Source organism: Mauremys reevesii, linkage group 3, assembly GCF_016161935.1.
Source record: "Mauremys reevesii isolate NIE-2019 linkage group 3, ASM1616193v1, whole genome shotgun sequence".
NCBI classification, from domain to species: domain Eukaryota; kingdom Metazoa; phylum Chordata; order Testudines; family Geoemydidae; genus Mauremys; species Mauremys reevesii.
Genome location: NC_052625.1, coordinates 76556695 through 76571607, shown reverse-complemented (window position 1 = coordinate 76571607; position 14913 = coordinate 76556695). Strand labels below are relative to the sequence as shown.

General features: G+C 42.8%; 1 protein-coding gene across 1 annotated transcript in view; it reads left to right on the top strand.

Moving 5' to 3' along the window:
- RYR2 (ryanodine receptor 2) overlaps window positions 1-14857 on the top strand; it is a 697632-nt gene extending 682775 nt beyond the window's left edge. The window contains exons 101-104 of the mRNA XM_039529228.1: window positions 7695-7759; window positions 9205-9305; window positions 10719-10770; window positions 14064-14857. Of these exons, the coding sequence (XP_039385162.1) occupies window positions 7695-7759; window positions 9205-9305; window positions 10719-10770; window positions 14064-14159 (314 nt within the window). The 3' untranslated portion in view covers window positions 14160-14857. The remainder of the gene's footprint in view (window positions 1-7694; window positions 7760-9204; window positions 9306-10718; window positions 10771-14063) is intronic.
- The last annotated feature ends 56 nt before the right edge of the window (window positions 14858-14913 follow it).

The window sequence follows — 14913 nt, the reverse complement described above, 5'->3', positions numbered from 1 at the left end:
TAGTGTCATCTGCAAACTTGCTAAGGGTGCAGTCCACACCATCCTCCAGATCGTTAATGAAGATATTGAACAAAACTGGCCCCAGCACCGACCCTTGGGGCACTCCACTTGATACCGGCTGCCAACTAGACATGGAACCATTGATCACTACCCGTTGAGCCCGACCATCTAGCCAGTTTTCTATCCACCTTACCGTCCATTCATCCAGCCCAGACTTCTTTAACTTGCTGGCAAGAATACTGTGGGAGACTGTATCAAAAGCTTTGCTAAAATCCAGAAATAGTACATCCACTGCTTTCCCCTCATCCACAGAGCCGGTTATCTCGTCATAGAAGGCAATTAGGTTAGTCAGGCATGACTTGCCCTTGGTGAATCCATGCTGACTGTTGCTGATCACTTTCCCCTCCTTTAAGTGGTTCAGGATTGATTCCTTGAGGACCTGTTCCATGATTTTTCCAGGGACTGAGGTGAGACTGACTGGCCTGTAGTTCCCTGGATCTTCCTTCTTCCCTTTTTTAAAGATGGGCACTACATTAGCTTTTTTCCAGTCATCCGGGACCTCCCCCAATCGCCATGATTTTTCAAAGATAATGGCCGATGGCTCTGCAATCTCATCGGCCAACTCCTTTAGCACCCTCGGATGCAGCGCATCCGGCCCCATGGACTTGTGCTCGTCGAGCTTTCCTAAATAGTCCCGAACTACTTCTTTGTCCACAGAGAGCTGGTCACCTCCTCCCCACACCGTGCTGCAGAGTGCAGCTGTCTGGGAGCTGACCTTGTCTGTGAAGACAGAGGCAAAAAAAGCATTGAGTACACTAGCCTTCTCCACATCCTCTGTCACTAGGTTCCCTCCCTCATTCAGCAAGGGGCCCACACTTTCCTTGACTTTCTTCCTGTTGCTAACATACCTAAAGAAACCCTTCTTGTTACTCCTAACATCTCCGGCTACTGCAACTCCAAGTGTGATTTGGCCTTCCTGATTTCACACCTGCATGCCTGAGCAATACTTTTATACTCCTCCCTGGTTATTTGTCCAATCTTCCACTTCTTGTAAGCTGTTCTTTTGTGTTTAAGACGAGCAAGGATTTCAGTGTTAAGCCAAGCTGGTCGCCTGCCATATTTACTTTTCTTCCTACACATCGGGATGGTTTGTTCCTGCAACCTCAATAAGGTTTCTTTGAAATACAGCCAGCTTTCCTCGACTCCTGTTGAGTCCAGTATCCATGATGTTGATACTAGCAGTGACTATTTCCATGCTGGCAGCATACTGGGTGGCATCAGACCTCCTTTGCTCTCAGTCCCAGAGTCTCCACTGATTCATGAGCGCTCTGGTGCCATCACTTATCATAGAATCATAGAATCTCAGGGTTGGAAGGGACCTCAGGAGGTCATCTAGTCCAACCCCCTGCTCAAAGCAGGACCAAACCCAACTAAATCATCCCAGCCAGGGCTTTGTCAAGCCTGACCTTAAAAACCTCTAAGGAAGGAGATTCCACTACCTCCCTAGGTGACCCATTCCAGTTGTTCACCACCCTACTAGTGAAAAGGTTTTTCCTAATATCCAACCTAAACCTCCCCCTCTGCAACTTGAGACCATTACTCCTTGTTCTGTCATCTTCTACCACTGAGAACAGTCTAGATCCATCCTCTTTGGAACCCCCTTTCAGGTAGTTGAAAGCAGCTATCAAATCCCCCCTCATTCTTCTTTTCTGCAGACTAAACAATCCCAGTTCCCTCAGCCTCTCCTCATAAGTCATGTGCTCCAGCTTCTACTGCCTCATCCTCTGTTGTGCCCTTTACACCTCTTGGCTGTGTCACAGAGCTGCCCAGGCCTCGGATTGTTTAATGGAGGCCAACACTGGGCACCACACTCCATTTTGGTCTGTCCTTCGCTCCCTGGATTTTTACTAAATGCATGATTGTAGAGACTACATATCTCAGGAAGAGGGCATTCATATCTTCCCATATCTGAACTATTAGTTCCTGAGAGCAGGTCTAGGGAAGAAATCCTCTCTCGTGTTCACTTCATGCTACATTTTCTTGATCGTCTGTTTCATCTTAAACAAGGGTAGTCAACATTGGTTCCAACTGAAAGAATTGAGTTCATTGGGACCCTGGTAGACCCTACAAGTTCAAGAGCATTTCTGCTGACTGACTGACTGCCACATTATTTGCCGCCTATGTCTGAAACCTCAGCCCATGTATGCCTAAGGTTACTAGGTGATCTGACTGCATGCACACAGGTAGTCCAATTTGCCAGAATGCACTTTCATTCTCTTCAAATGTGGCTGAAGTTGGTCTATCATCTGAATCATCATCACTTGGACAGACTAGTCTGACTTAATCCAGGATCGGCAGATGCCTTATGATAGTGGGTGGTTCAGGGCAATGTGTGCCAGGGCATTCCCTTCGCTTGGTCCCCACTGACCAAAACTGTTGTCACCAATGCCTCCTTAATAGGTTGGGGAGTGCATCTTGGGTCACTGAAAGTTCAAGGACAATGGTCACAACAGGAAGCTTCTCTGCATATCTGTGTCCTGGAGCTTCATGCCATCTACAATTCCAATCAGGCCCTTCAAGATCACATCAGGGACTGGGTGGTGCACATCCGTGCCAGCAATACCACTGCAGTGTATTATGTGACCAGATGGGGGGGAGCACACTCCAACCTGCTGTGTCAAGAGGTGATCAAACTCTGGCAGTTTTTCATTGAGGAAACATTACTCCCATGGCTGACCACTTACCTGGGATCTAGGATCACCTGGTGGATCACCTAGGCAGAGATTTCTTACTGAATCACAAATGGTCTCTGAATCCCAGCATCAGGTGGTCCATTTTTGCAGTTTGGGGCATTCTGACAATTGGCCTGTTTGCCACAAGAAACAATAAGAAATGCTAGTTGTTTTGCTTCTGAGAGAGTCTCAGTCTGGGCTTCTTGATTGATGTTTTTCACCTGAGCTGGGAATCAGCACTCCTATACACTTTTTCTCCAATCCTGATCATCCTGCAGGTCATTCTCAAGAGGAAATTGGACCATGCCAAGCTCTTTATCATTGCTGTAGTGTGGCTGAGACAGTATTGGTCCTCTGATCTCCTCACATCATCAGTTTAGCCTCCCATATCCCTTCCTCCCCACCTCCGTCCTCTGCCGCACAGTCAGGTTTTGCACCCAATGCTCAGCTCCCTCCATCTCACAGAGTGGATGCTACATGGTTAACGAGGAGGAAGAACTATATTCAGAGGCAGTCAGGCAAGTCTTGCTAACTAATAATGTCAACTGCACATCTAAGGTTGGTGCCCAAACCTCGTCCACATCTAAGAGCTCCTCTGGTACCCCTGCCGATCATCAAAGTTCTGTTTGAGCAGATCGCCATGGATCTTGTGGGGCCGCTAGAGAAAACGACCCGAGGCCACCAGTATGTGCTTGTCATCCTAGACTATGCAACCAGGTACCCAGAAGCTGTCCCCTTATGAAGCACAGCTTCCAAGAGCATTGCCAAAGAATTAGTGGCAATCTTTGCTCGGGTAGGGCTACCAAAAGAAATTCTCACAGACCAGGGAACACCATTCATGTTCAAGTTGATGAAGGACCTGTGTTCCCTGCTCCATGTCCAGATCCTGCGGACTTCGGTTTACCATCCACAAACTGATGGTCTGGTGGAAAGGTTTAACCGAACCCTCCAGGCCATGATAAGAAAGGTGGTAAGCAAGGATGGGAAAGATTGGGACAACCTACTACCGTACCTCATGTTCGCCATCCATGAGGTCCTCCCCCAAGCTTCCACCGGATTCTCCCCCTTTGAGCTGTTGTATGAACACAACCCACTAGGCATCCTGGACATAGCCAAGGAAATTTGGGAGGAGGAACCCAGTGAGGGGAAGAACGTAATAGATCATGTGCTATGGATGAGGGACCAGATAGCCCCAGTCACTCCCATAGTGAGGGAGCGCCTAAAGAACCTACTACAACCGTCAAACCAAGGTTCGTTAGTTTCAACCTGGTGACAAGTAATGGTACTGGTACCCACGGCCGAAAGTAAGCTGTTGGCCCAGTGGCAAGGGCCCTATGAAATAGTCAAACCCATAGGGAAAGTAAATTATAAGGTGCGACAACCGGGACGTCAAAAAGTAGAGCAGATATACCATGTCAACCTTCAGAAACCATGGCATGCGCGAGAGGCATGCACAGTGGTTCGAGAAGAGCTGCACCCAGGGAACAAAAATCCTGAACAGGTGAGGGTGTCTCCTGATCTAATGACAGTCCAGAAGAAAGAGATAACTGACATTGCCCAATATCAGGACGTATTCTTGACACAGCCAGGTTGCACAACTGGGATATATCACCCCATCATCATGAACCCTGGTGCCAGAGTAACTATGAGGCCCTACCGGGTGCCATCAGCCAAAAGGGAGGAAATAAAAGCAGAAGTCAGGAAAATGCTGGAGATGGGGATCATCGAAGAATCCCACAGTCAGTGGTCCAGCCCAATAGTGTTGGTGCCCAAACCTGATGGCACCACAAGGTTCTGCAACGACTTCCATCGACTAAACAAGATACCCTAGTTTGATGCCTGCCCTATACCCCACATAGACGAACTAGTGGACTGTCTGGGGAATGCCCGGTACTTGATAACCCTAGACTTGACAAAGGGGTACTGGCAGATTCCCCTAGCCGAAGATGCAAAGGAAAAGACGGCGTTTTCTACATCAGAGGGTCTCTTCCAATATATGGTCCTTCCTTTTGGACTACATGGGGCTCCAGCTACCTTTCAGCGCCTCATGGACAAGTTATTACACCCCCCATACCAGTTATGCTGCAGCCTACTAGGATGACATGATGATTCATACCTCAGACTGGGAGACCCACTTGGAAAAAGTGGGGGCAGTCCTTGATACCTTCAGGCGAGCCAGCCTTATGGCAAACCCTGTTAAGTGCGCCGTAGGGTTCACGGAGGTCAAATGTCTTGGCTACATGGTAGAAAAAGGTCTGGTAAAACCCCAACTGAATAAGTTAGAAGCCATCCAAAATTGGTCACGGCCGAGTCATAAGAAGCAGGTCTGAGCATTCCTAGGGGTGGTGGGGTATTACAGGCGTTTCATCCCCCTTTTTGCTACAAGGGCAAGTCCCCTAATGGACTTAGCAAAGGCCCATGGTTCTGATCCAGTCAGATGGTCCGATGCAGCAGAGAGGGCATTCGCAGACCTATGGACTGTCCTCTGCAGTAACCCCATATTGATAGCCTCGGATTTAAAAGGAGTTCATCCTACAGACAGATGTATCCAAGGCGGGGTTAGGCACTGTCCTGTCACAGATGGTTGGGGAAGAGGAACACCCAATTCTCTACCTCAGTAGGAAACTCCTTCCGAGGGAACAAAATTACGGAGTAGTAGAGAGAGAGTGCCTAGCTGTAAAATGGGCCATGAAAACATTGCGTTATTACCTGCTGGGGCACAGATTTATCCTTGTGACCGACCATGCCCCTCTTCAATGGATGCAACAGAACAAGGAAAAGAACACAAGGGTAACCAGGTGGTTCTTATCCCTCCAATCTTTCCAGTTCTGCATACTGCACAGAGCAGGGAATCACCATGGCAACGTCGATAGCTTATCACGTGTACACTGTCTGGCGTCCCAAGCTGCCCAACCCCATGGTGTTGAGCATGGGGGAGGGATATCTGATAGACCCAGGCCAGTTGGGTACAGCAGAGTAGCAGAAGGCAGATATACTGGCCACTGGATTAACAATTTTCTGTTCCCTGACTGACCAGAGCAGGGGCTGCTCCAGGCTAATGAGAACACCTGACTCCAATTAACCTGCAAAGAGTCAGGTGAGGCCATTAAGCTAATGTGACCACCTGATTCTAATTAAGGCCCCTCTGATACTATAAAAGGGCTCACTCCAGTCAGGCAGAGAAGAGCCGGAGAGCCAGAGGAAAGGAAGTGTGGCTGAAGGGCTGGTTAATGAAGACACCCTCAAGTCATTGGTAAGGGAGCCCTAAGGTAAGGGTGAAGAAGGGAGAAGCAGGAGAGCTGTGGGAAAGTGGCCCAGAGAAATGTAGCAACTCTGGCAGTGAAAAGTTAGCTGCCAATAGCTGCTACCGTTAGGGTCCCTGGGCCAGAACCTGGAGTAGAGGGCGGGCCCAGGTTCCCCTCAATCCACCACTACAGGAACACCTCCTGGGAGGGGAAGTCAGGCCCCTGTCAGGACAGGATGCTAAACTGTTCTGAAACAAGCCCCCAGGGACAACAGAGACTGTGGAGTTCTCTCACCAACCTCCTTGCTGGCTTATGATGAAAAGGGCTCAGTAGACGGTAACCCTGGCCCTAGAGAGAGAGACGGGCTACATGGAGAGTCGTAGTGAGCCACTGAGGTGAGCATATACTGCCTAGAAGCACGGGACCCACGGGGACACGGTCGGAACTCTACCACACTATGTAATTAAGGTGTGATTGCAGCTTGTGTAGGCATACCCACGCTAATTTTAACCTAGCTGGTTCAGGCTAAAAGTAACAGAGAAGGTGTGGTGGTGCAAAATTGTCAAGGATGCCCAGAGCATTGGAGAGGATGCTCTTTTATTACAGTTATAGTTTGTAAAAATTCAAATCAATATATATCCTTTTGGAGTAACACATGTCAAGACTTTGATGGTTTTACCGCTTTTATAAATAATGATCTTTGATTGCCTTGTACCAGCTAACATGTAGTTAGATGATGAATTTTGCTCCGAGAGAATCCTCCTAGTTTCTTATAGGTGTGTTTAGATAAGAGTTCTCAGTGTGTGGCAAATTGTTTACAATTCTGATGTGTTGTCTCAAAGATTCAAGCAAACTTTTGTTTTCAAAAGGCATTTGTAAAAAACAGAATTCCATGTTTTGATAGCCTCAAGCAGTGTATCTCATGCTGTTTGCTTTTCCAGTTTGGTTTCCCTGTTTGTGAGTAACTGAATATAAGTTGACAGGTCTTAACTGTAAAACTTGAACCTAATTCTTATCTCACTTTCACAAATTGTACAGCAGTAAACTCCATTAACTTCAGTGGCATTGGTCTTATTTATACCAGTGCAAGTGAGGGAAGAATCAGGCCCTTTGTATTTATAATATAGGTCTCTGACCCTAGAATGTTTTTTCCATTTCTGTTTCTCTAAGAAATGCCCCATCACTTCTTCGGAGCTCTGTTAATGCAATTCCATTATTAAGTGACAAGCATAGTGAGTGCAGGAGCTGCAGGATGCACATAGCCCCTGGCCATCTCCATGGTATTCATATAATAAAGCTATGAACTCTGCTAAGTATATAGTAGTATCTTTTTATTGGGTTATCTTTTTAAAATAAAGATTCCATTACCCTACAAATGTGTGTCTACCTTTTACCTACTGTATAAAAGAAAAGGCTAGGGCTGTACATATAAAACAAGAAGCCAGTTATCCCAAAACACCCAATTAAAAAGTATGTTACAAAATCTCTGCCATCCAGCCTAGTTGGAGAGACTTGTTTTCTTTCTGTGTAGTCAGCTTTGTTTCACATATTTAGACACTAGAGTGATTTTCAAAATATATGAAGGTTTCTACTACTTAAGGAGACAACTTCTCATTTGATCTTACTCCGTCAGAGCTCAACCTTGGTTTCCATGGGTATACACGTTTCGCCATATTGTACTCTTGAATGTTAAGTATCATTTTTATTTAAACACCAGGTTTAATTATTGATGCTTTTGGAGAATTAAGAGACCAACAAGAACAAGTTAAAGAAGACATGGAGGTAAGAAATGATAAGCTCCTAGTTGCTTCACCGTAGCATACTTAAGTAAAGTGCTGGTTGCCAGAATGTGCATTCATTATCCAAATGCGATGATTCATCAGAGCGTAATTTTAAACTGACAGGAAAGTATGCAGTTAGCAGTACAACAAAAGGTTAAGTATCAAACAGCATACTGGGCAAGATTCTGTCCTCAGTTACCCCTCAGCAAAACCATATTGAAGTCTCACAAATAAAACTGAGAGTCTGGTCTGCTGAGATGACTTTCCATGACTGACTTTTTTTGATTGAATGACTTTTTAAATATTTTCTTAGAGCAAATATATTACTATATCACATGAAAGCCTACAGAAACAATTCTGTAGCATTCACTAGAACAGTCTTAGTACAGTTCCTTTTAATCAAAGTGCTCTGCTAACAGACAAGTTACAGAATAGCATTCGCTGTTGCCCACTTTTGCCTGTGAAAGGGGTACAGTGGAGAGCAAGATCTTTGACTGCACTTTGGCACTACCAATTAGAATCACGCAGGATACAGTCACAGTTAATCAAAACTGATACTCTGCTCTTGACACATTTTAGACCTATTTGTCCACTACCTGCAGTCTCAGTTGGTTCTTTGGTACATCTGGCTCCTTATAGGTGATAAACTAACAAAACTAAGCCAAAACGCCTACCAATTTATTTTCATGTCTCTTTTTATGTTAATGCTAAGGATTTTATTTTATTTTAACTTTGTCAGCTGTGGCTGAATAGAACAAAACTGACCTCAGTGGTTGGTGAAGGCCTTTTGGGTTTAGCTTGGAGGTTCCCAATATACAGCATTAATGAAATCAGATTACGAATCATAGGACTGGAAGAGGTGATCTTGTCCAGTCCCCTGTTATGGTTAATCTCACTTGTGTATTTTCTTTGGATATCCTAAGTGAAAGTATTCTGTTCCTGCAGAGTTGCCATTTTCTTGTTTAAATCTGACTGTCAGAATTCAGAAGGGTATCAGGTACCTGCTGTGTTCTGTAACTCAACTGAAAGCGTATTCAGTTTCAGATGGGTAAACATAACTACCTTTGAGGTAAAGATTGCTATGGACTACAGTGACTCATATTCATTTAAGAAGCCTGGCGAGAACAAAAAGGAAAAATTGCTTTTCAGCCTTGATTAATTCATGCCCTCCTTTCTCCTGGTCTATTCCCATTCAGTTATTGATGCCAAAGATTTTTTTACCAAACAGCAAGAAGTGATTGTGACAGCAATTAAATTTCTGTTCATGTGCTTGGCTGAAGCTTAGGCTGAGTCCTTAAAGCAAAAGCCTTTATTAAGCACATAGTATATTTCATGTTTCAGAATTTCTAAATATATTGCTGTGTGCTTATTGGGTATTTTTTTCAAAGAAGCTAGCACTGTTATAGAGCATTTCAACAATGTGCATATTTTCTGGATTTTTTTTAGACCAAATGCTTTATCTGTGGGATAGGCAATGACTACTTTGACACAGTGCCCCATGGCTTTGAAACACACACCCTGCAGGAGCACAACTTGGCCAATTATCTGTAAGTACAGAACCACACAAACTTCAATAACTCATGACTTCCATCTGCCCTTGCAAGTAACTAATCAGTCCCACAAAATAAGGGAGAAAGACCACTGTATAGATTTTATATGCATTCATGCTGTATGGGTGAACAAGAGAGGTATAGAGAAAGATTCCTTTCCATTTTTCTCAGTGTGATAGGAAATGCCAGGTTAAAGGTTGCCTGTGCAAGCTTAATTCAGCCCCACTATGCATATGTATTATGATGCTAAAGACTTACATGATTGCATAGTATTTGTTCCATGGGCCCTCTGTCTCATTCAGTGCATAAATGAGCCCTGCTCTGGGAATGAATTAGTGCTGTGTAGTGAAATAAACTGTTACTTGTTGCAGAAATTGAAAGGTGTATAGCAAATGAAGTAGGGAACATATAGGGGGAAAAAAAGGACAGTTAAGGCAGTTGAATGCTGCCCTGGAGAATTGGATTCTATCACTGTCTATGCTATAGAGTTCCTGTGTGGTGCTAATTAAGCCATTTAAACCATTTTTTTCCCAAGTGGCTACTAATTATGTATTCTTGATTATCTGGGTGGCCAACTTGAGACGGAAGTGCTTGGTTCTCACAGCTGCAACTAAAGTCAATGGAAGCTGCATTTGAATATATAAAGTGCTATCTAATGCTAAGTATTCTGAAAAATCTGGTCCTAGGTACCTCAAATTGGGCACCCAAAATTAGTGTCTATGCTTTACATTTATAATTTATAGAGAGATGTCATGTCTAGAATGGATTTAATATAAAAATGAGCTGATTATGAAATAATCACCATGTATGTAAATATGCCAAAGTATCAAGCCTAGAGTATTAATAAAACCACAGGGTTATATTCTTCTGTCACATTTTTTTCATCTGTAATGTCTAGTTTGAACCACAAGATCTAATAAAGCATCCTCTTTAATAAACTGTTTAATAAGCTGATTCTGAAAGCCTTAATCATCTTGAATAATGCATATTCATGGAAACAGTCTCCTTGACTATTCTCCAATGTAAGTGTGTACAATAAAGCCCTAATTCACTAGTCTGGGACAAGAAAATTTCAGTTGTAATTTTCCTATTAGAAGGGTTGGGCAAGCTTCATCTAAGCATCATAACTGCTGTATGGTTATAATAAACCAAACTTGAATTTCTTATTCTTTTGAGGGTCATCCATTATTAATTGTAGTCAGCTAGTAAAAATGAATGATGGGTGAACCTCAGAAGTGTTGAGATTGTGTGTGGTTTAATATATATCTAAAATTCTAATGCGTATATTGTATATCCATTAACAGAATTATTCTATAAAACATAATGGCAAACATCCATCTGTTTGTATTTCCCCTTGGTTTTCTGATATTTCCATGTGCTTGTTTCTGATGAAAATGTCTTTTTCTGTAGATTTTTTCTGATGTATCTCATTAACAAAGATGAAACAGAGCATACAGGACAGGTAAGTGAGCACTGTTTACACCAGTACTATTAAAAAAGTGCTAGTGATAAAAGTCAGGAATGTTCAGTATGGCACAACTAGATGAGAATTCTAACCAATCGTGTGAAGCTCTCCCTGTGGAACAAGTGACCTCATCCAAAACATTCCTTAAAACTCACTTACTTTGGCCAGAGTTTAATTGTTAACCTCCTCTTCAGCACCTTTGCATCTGTTCTGGTACCTGATTTTGTACTCTTAAAACTTGTCTCCCCAAAATAAGCATGAAAGGAAAATTGCAACTAACAAGATACGTATATCCCATTAAAATAACAAGTCACTTGACTTTTTCCTATTGACTATCTTCCTCGCTTCCTTTGTTATTGTTATTACTTACTTGGTTACTTGTAATTTATATTGTATTCTTTTCAAAGCCAGGACAGTGCCATCTATCTCTGTAAAATACCATTTTCTCCCATGGTATTGTATAAGCAATATTGAAAGCTGGTGATTTCCATAAGAGGCAGGCTTATTAGACATAAGGACAATTATAGCGAGGTTTGCACCTTTTAATGAGGATATCAAACGATTCTAACTTTCAGATTGGAATAAGCATTCACAAATTTGGCAAGGGGAAGAGAATTTTCTCATCATGTACAATGAGTAACAGCATGTCCATTAATGAGATACAGCCCAGATACACATAAAATTCAGGCAGGTGACATTCATTTAAGAGAAGAACAGATAAAATTAAAGCTTCTTAAATTTCACAACATTTTATCCAAAATGAAATTCTAACCACTTGCTCAGCGCAGCCTATTAGTCCCTATGCTCACTTTTCCTCTCTCCTCCCTGGAGAGCAAGGAGGCAGGACTATGGAACAATCCAGCCCAAGGGGCAGCCTAGAGACACTGCACTGCTGAATACCACCCCCAAATCACTCTTGAACAGATAAGAATTGCAGACTCTCATTTATTTTTTGTTAATTTCAGTGGGCTCTGCAGGGGCTTTAGGTGGCACGGCCATGGGTGGTGAGCAGATGCACCATACCAGAGGGATGTAACCAGAGGCCAGAGAGAATGCCCTCTGAGGCAAGTGTACTCAGAGCCTTCTCCTACTTCTCTTTTTGGGAAGTATATCTTAGATTCTCCCACAGTACTGACCAGCTGCATTGCTGGGAGTTGGCGCCCTGCCTATGCCCTCTTTGGGTTGTCTTTCTATCTAGCTACACACTTATAAGGCTCACCTCACTGTAGCAATCATTCATGTATTATTCCTCAAAACACCCCTGTTACGGGAAACAATGTTGGCACTAATGCTTCCTTGCATTCAAACCCCACAAACGTGAGATGGGTTGCATCTTGCACAGGTGCACATGATGAGAAGAGACTTTCCTTGCCCTCATTTCTTTTGTACCTCCACAAGGGCAACCAGAACTAAACCATATTTTTGGCAAAGGTGCCTATTAGTCTTCACAGGCCACATCTTCCAGTGGCTTCCTTTTTTGAATAAGCATCTATGTGCATGAATTGTATAAACTGGAATGTAAAGATCTGCTTTCTATACAACCATTCACATTTTGAGTCCAGATGTAGGTGGCTACATGCTTTTTCGGGTGCAGATTAAAGGTAAACCCTTTGGAAAATGAAGCTCCAAAGATTGATTTTACCAAGATTTTTTTTTCTTGCCTTCACTTTTCTTTGAAATGTTCTTCCAAACCTTTTGAAACTTCCTCAAGTCTTTTAGCTACAATTGTCAACAGAAAAAAGTGTGCCAAATGTGCTCAGACAGCTGGAATTCCCACTGAGAACTGTGTAAGAGTGATGGGTAAAGTGGTTGGTAGTTGCAGGTCCCACACACACACAGATTGCTTACAGAGCAACAAATTACAGTACACCACAGGGATACAGCACATTTTTCTCTGTTTGTTTAAGCTGTTCTCTTTGAAATCTGACAAATATACTGAACTACTATAATCATGTTCTGTCTATATACGGCCTGTCAGTCTTGACTGAGTGCACATTTTATAAACTTGTTTCACTATTTCTGAATATCTATTTTGTCCTTTGACAATGACATGTTAAACTAGACTAGAATGTTTACCTCTGTTTTGTAAATTGATAATATTTGTTATGGAAAAATACTGCTGCATTTATGTTTGCTCCATTGTTTGACATTACTTATTGTGTGTGTTGACCCACTGCATACACTGAGTCCAGACAGTGACTACCAGTGATCACTCCAGTCTGGTTAGTTATACCATGCTTTCATTTAGATGTGGGGAATGAGAGAGCCCTCTGAGCTATCTAATCAACTGAATCACTGGTATTTGCTACAATAAAATGCTGTCTCATTTTGTTTTTACTGTATTATTCAAAAGCTGAAGAGTCACCCTTAAAATGTGCAATACACCAGATTTGATGAATGTAGGGATATATTTGGCATAAGCGCTATACATCAGGATAAGACTAGATCCCTTGGACAGTATACTATCTGTTAAAACAGGTGGGGATAAAACCTAGAGTTAGGGGAAATTGCTCCCATTTTGAATACTACCAGAAACTGATATCATTAAAGCCATTGTATTATTTTATATATTATACACAAGCATGTTTGAAATGCTGATGTAGAAATTCAGCTGAGGTTCCTTTAAGGATCATTAAAACACTAATCCTTAGCTACAGTTTGGTACTGCAGGCAACTGTACTACACTGGGGGGTGGGGGTGGGGGGGAATCAACCTAAGATACGGAACTTCAGCTTTGAGAATAGCATAGCTGAAGTTGACGTATCTTAGGTCAAGTTACCTCGCATCCTCACGGCGCGGGGTCGACTGCTGCTGCTCCCCCATCGACTCCGCTTCCGCCTCTTGCCACAGTGGAGTACAGGAGTCGACGGCAGAGCGATCGGGGATCAATTTATCGCGTCTACACTAGACACGATAAATTGATCGCCAATAGATCGATCACTACCCACCGATCCGGCGGGTAGTGTAGACGTACTTTTGTCTCCATTTTTTATTTCACCAGAAAGAAAGTCAAAATTCCTGAGCTCTTCAAGAGTCTCTTTAAAATACTCCCTACCCTAACATGTGTGTTTCTATAATACTTTCATCCAGGAGACAGAAACCCAAAAGCCTAGACTAAAATGAACTAAGTTGTTAGTGTGTTCCATCACGTATAGGTTCATACACAGCAGATCAATTTTGAATTGGATCAGAAAATTTAGAACAGCATGTAGTCTTTTTTGAAAGATGAGGGATGGCTAATGTACTCTCACTGAATCAGATTAATTATTTAAATCTCCTGTGTCTTGCAGGAATCCTATGTATGGAAAATGTATCAAGAACGATGCTGGGAATTTTTCCCTGCTGGTGACTGCTTCCGAAAACAGTATGAAGACCAGCTCAACTAAATATGAATGAGGATCGCCACTGAAAATATATCTATCCATCTCCCAACTCTTTAGGGAAGAACTGATTTCTCGACTCTCCAAAGCTGTGTGCTTTTTGAAGCACCAAAGCTATGTTTCTCATTACCTGACTGCTGGGTTTTTTCCCTGTTTATTTTCTTTGAGAACAATGGAGTAAAGAACAATGAAAACTTAAAACAAGCAACTCATGGGGGGAAAACCACACACCCACACATAAATCCCCATACATAACATGCACACACACAAAGAGGCAATTATTTTATGAGACTGCCAGATGAATCCCTTGATTCTGAGAACACACATGGGGTAATGTGGTAGTGGCATTCATTCAATCTATTTATTTCATCATCCTGGAAGAAACTATATAGTTCACAGAGCACTGTAAAGGATTGTTTTGGACACTAAGTTGTGGGGAAATAGTGCCTTACTATATGTGGGTTGAGCTATGCAGAAGATGAGTGCATGATGACATCTTATCTTTTCTTTGTGCCCTCCCTTTCTTCCCAGTTAATATTTATTTTGTGTTTTGGTGAGGTTGCGGGGGGGGAGGGGTTTGACTGTGCACACCTTTTTAATAAGACTGTGGCGTGTCTCAGGACAAGAGTAGGTTATTCTCATCAAGCTAAATTCACATTTACCTTCCTCTTTTGCTCTCGCTCTTATTTTGGTAATGCTCTGATGCAACACTGCAACTTTATGAAATCTTTGTATGAAAACAGACTGAAAAACACTTTAA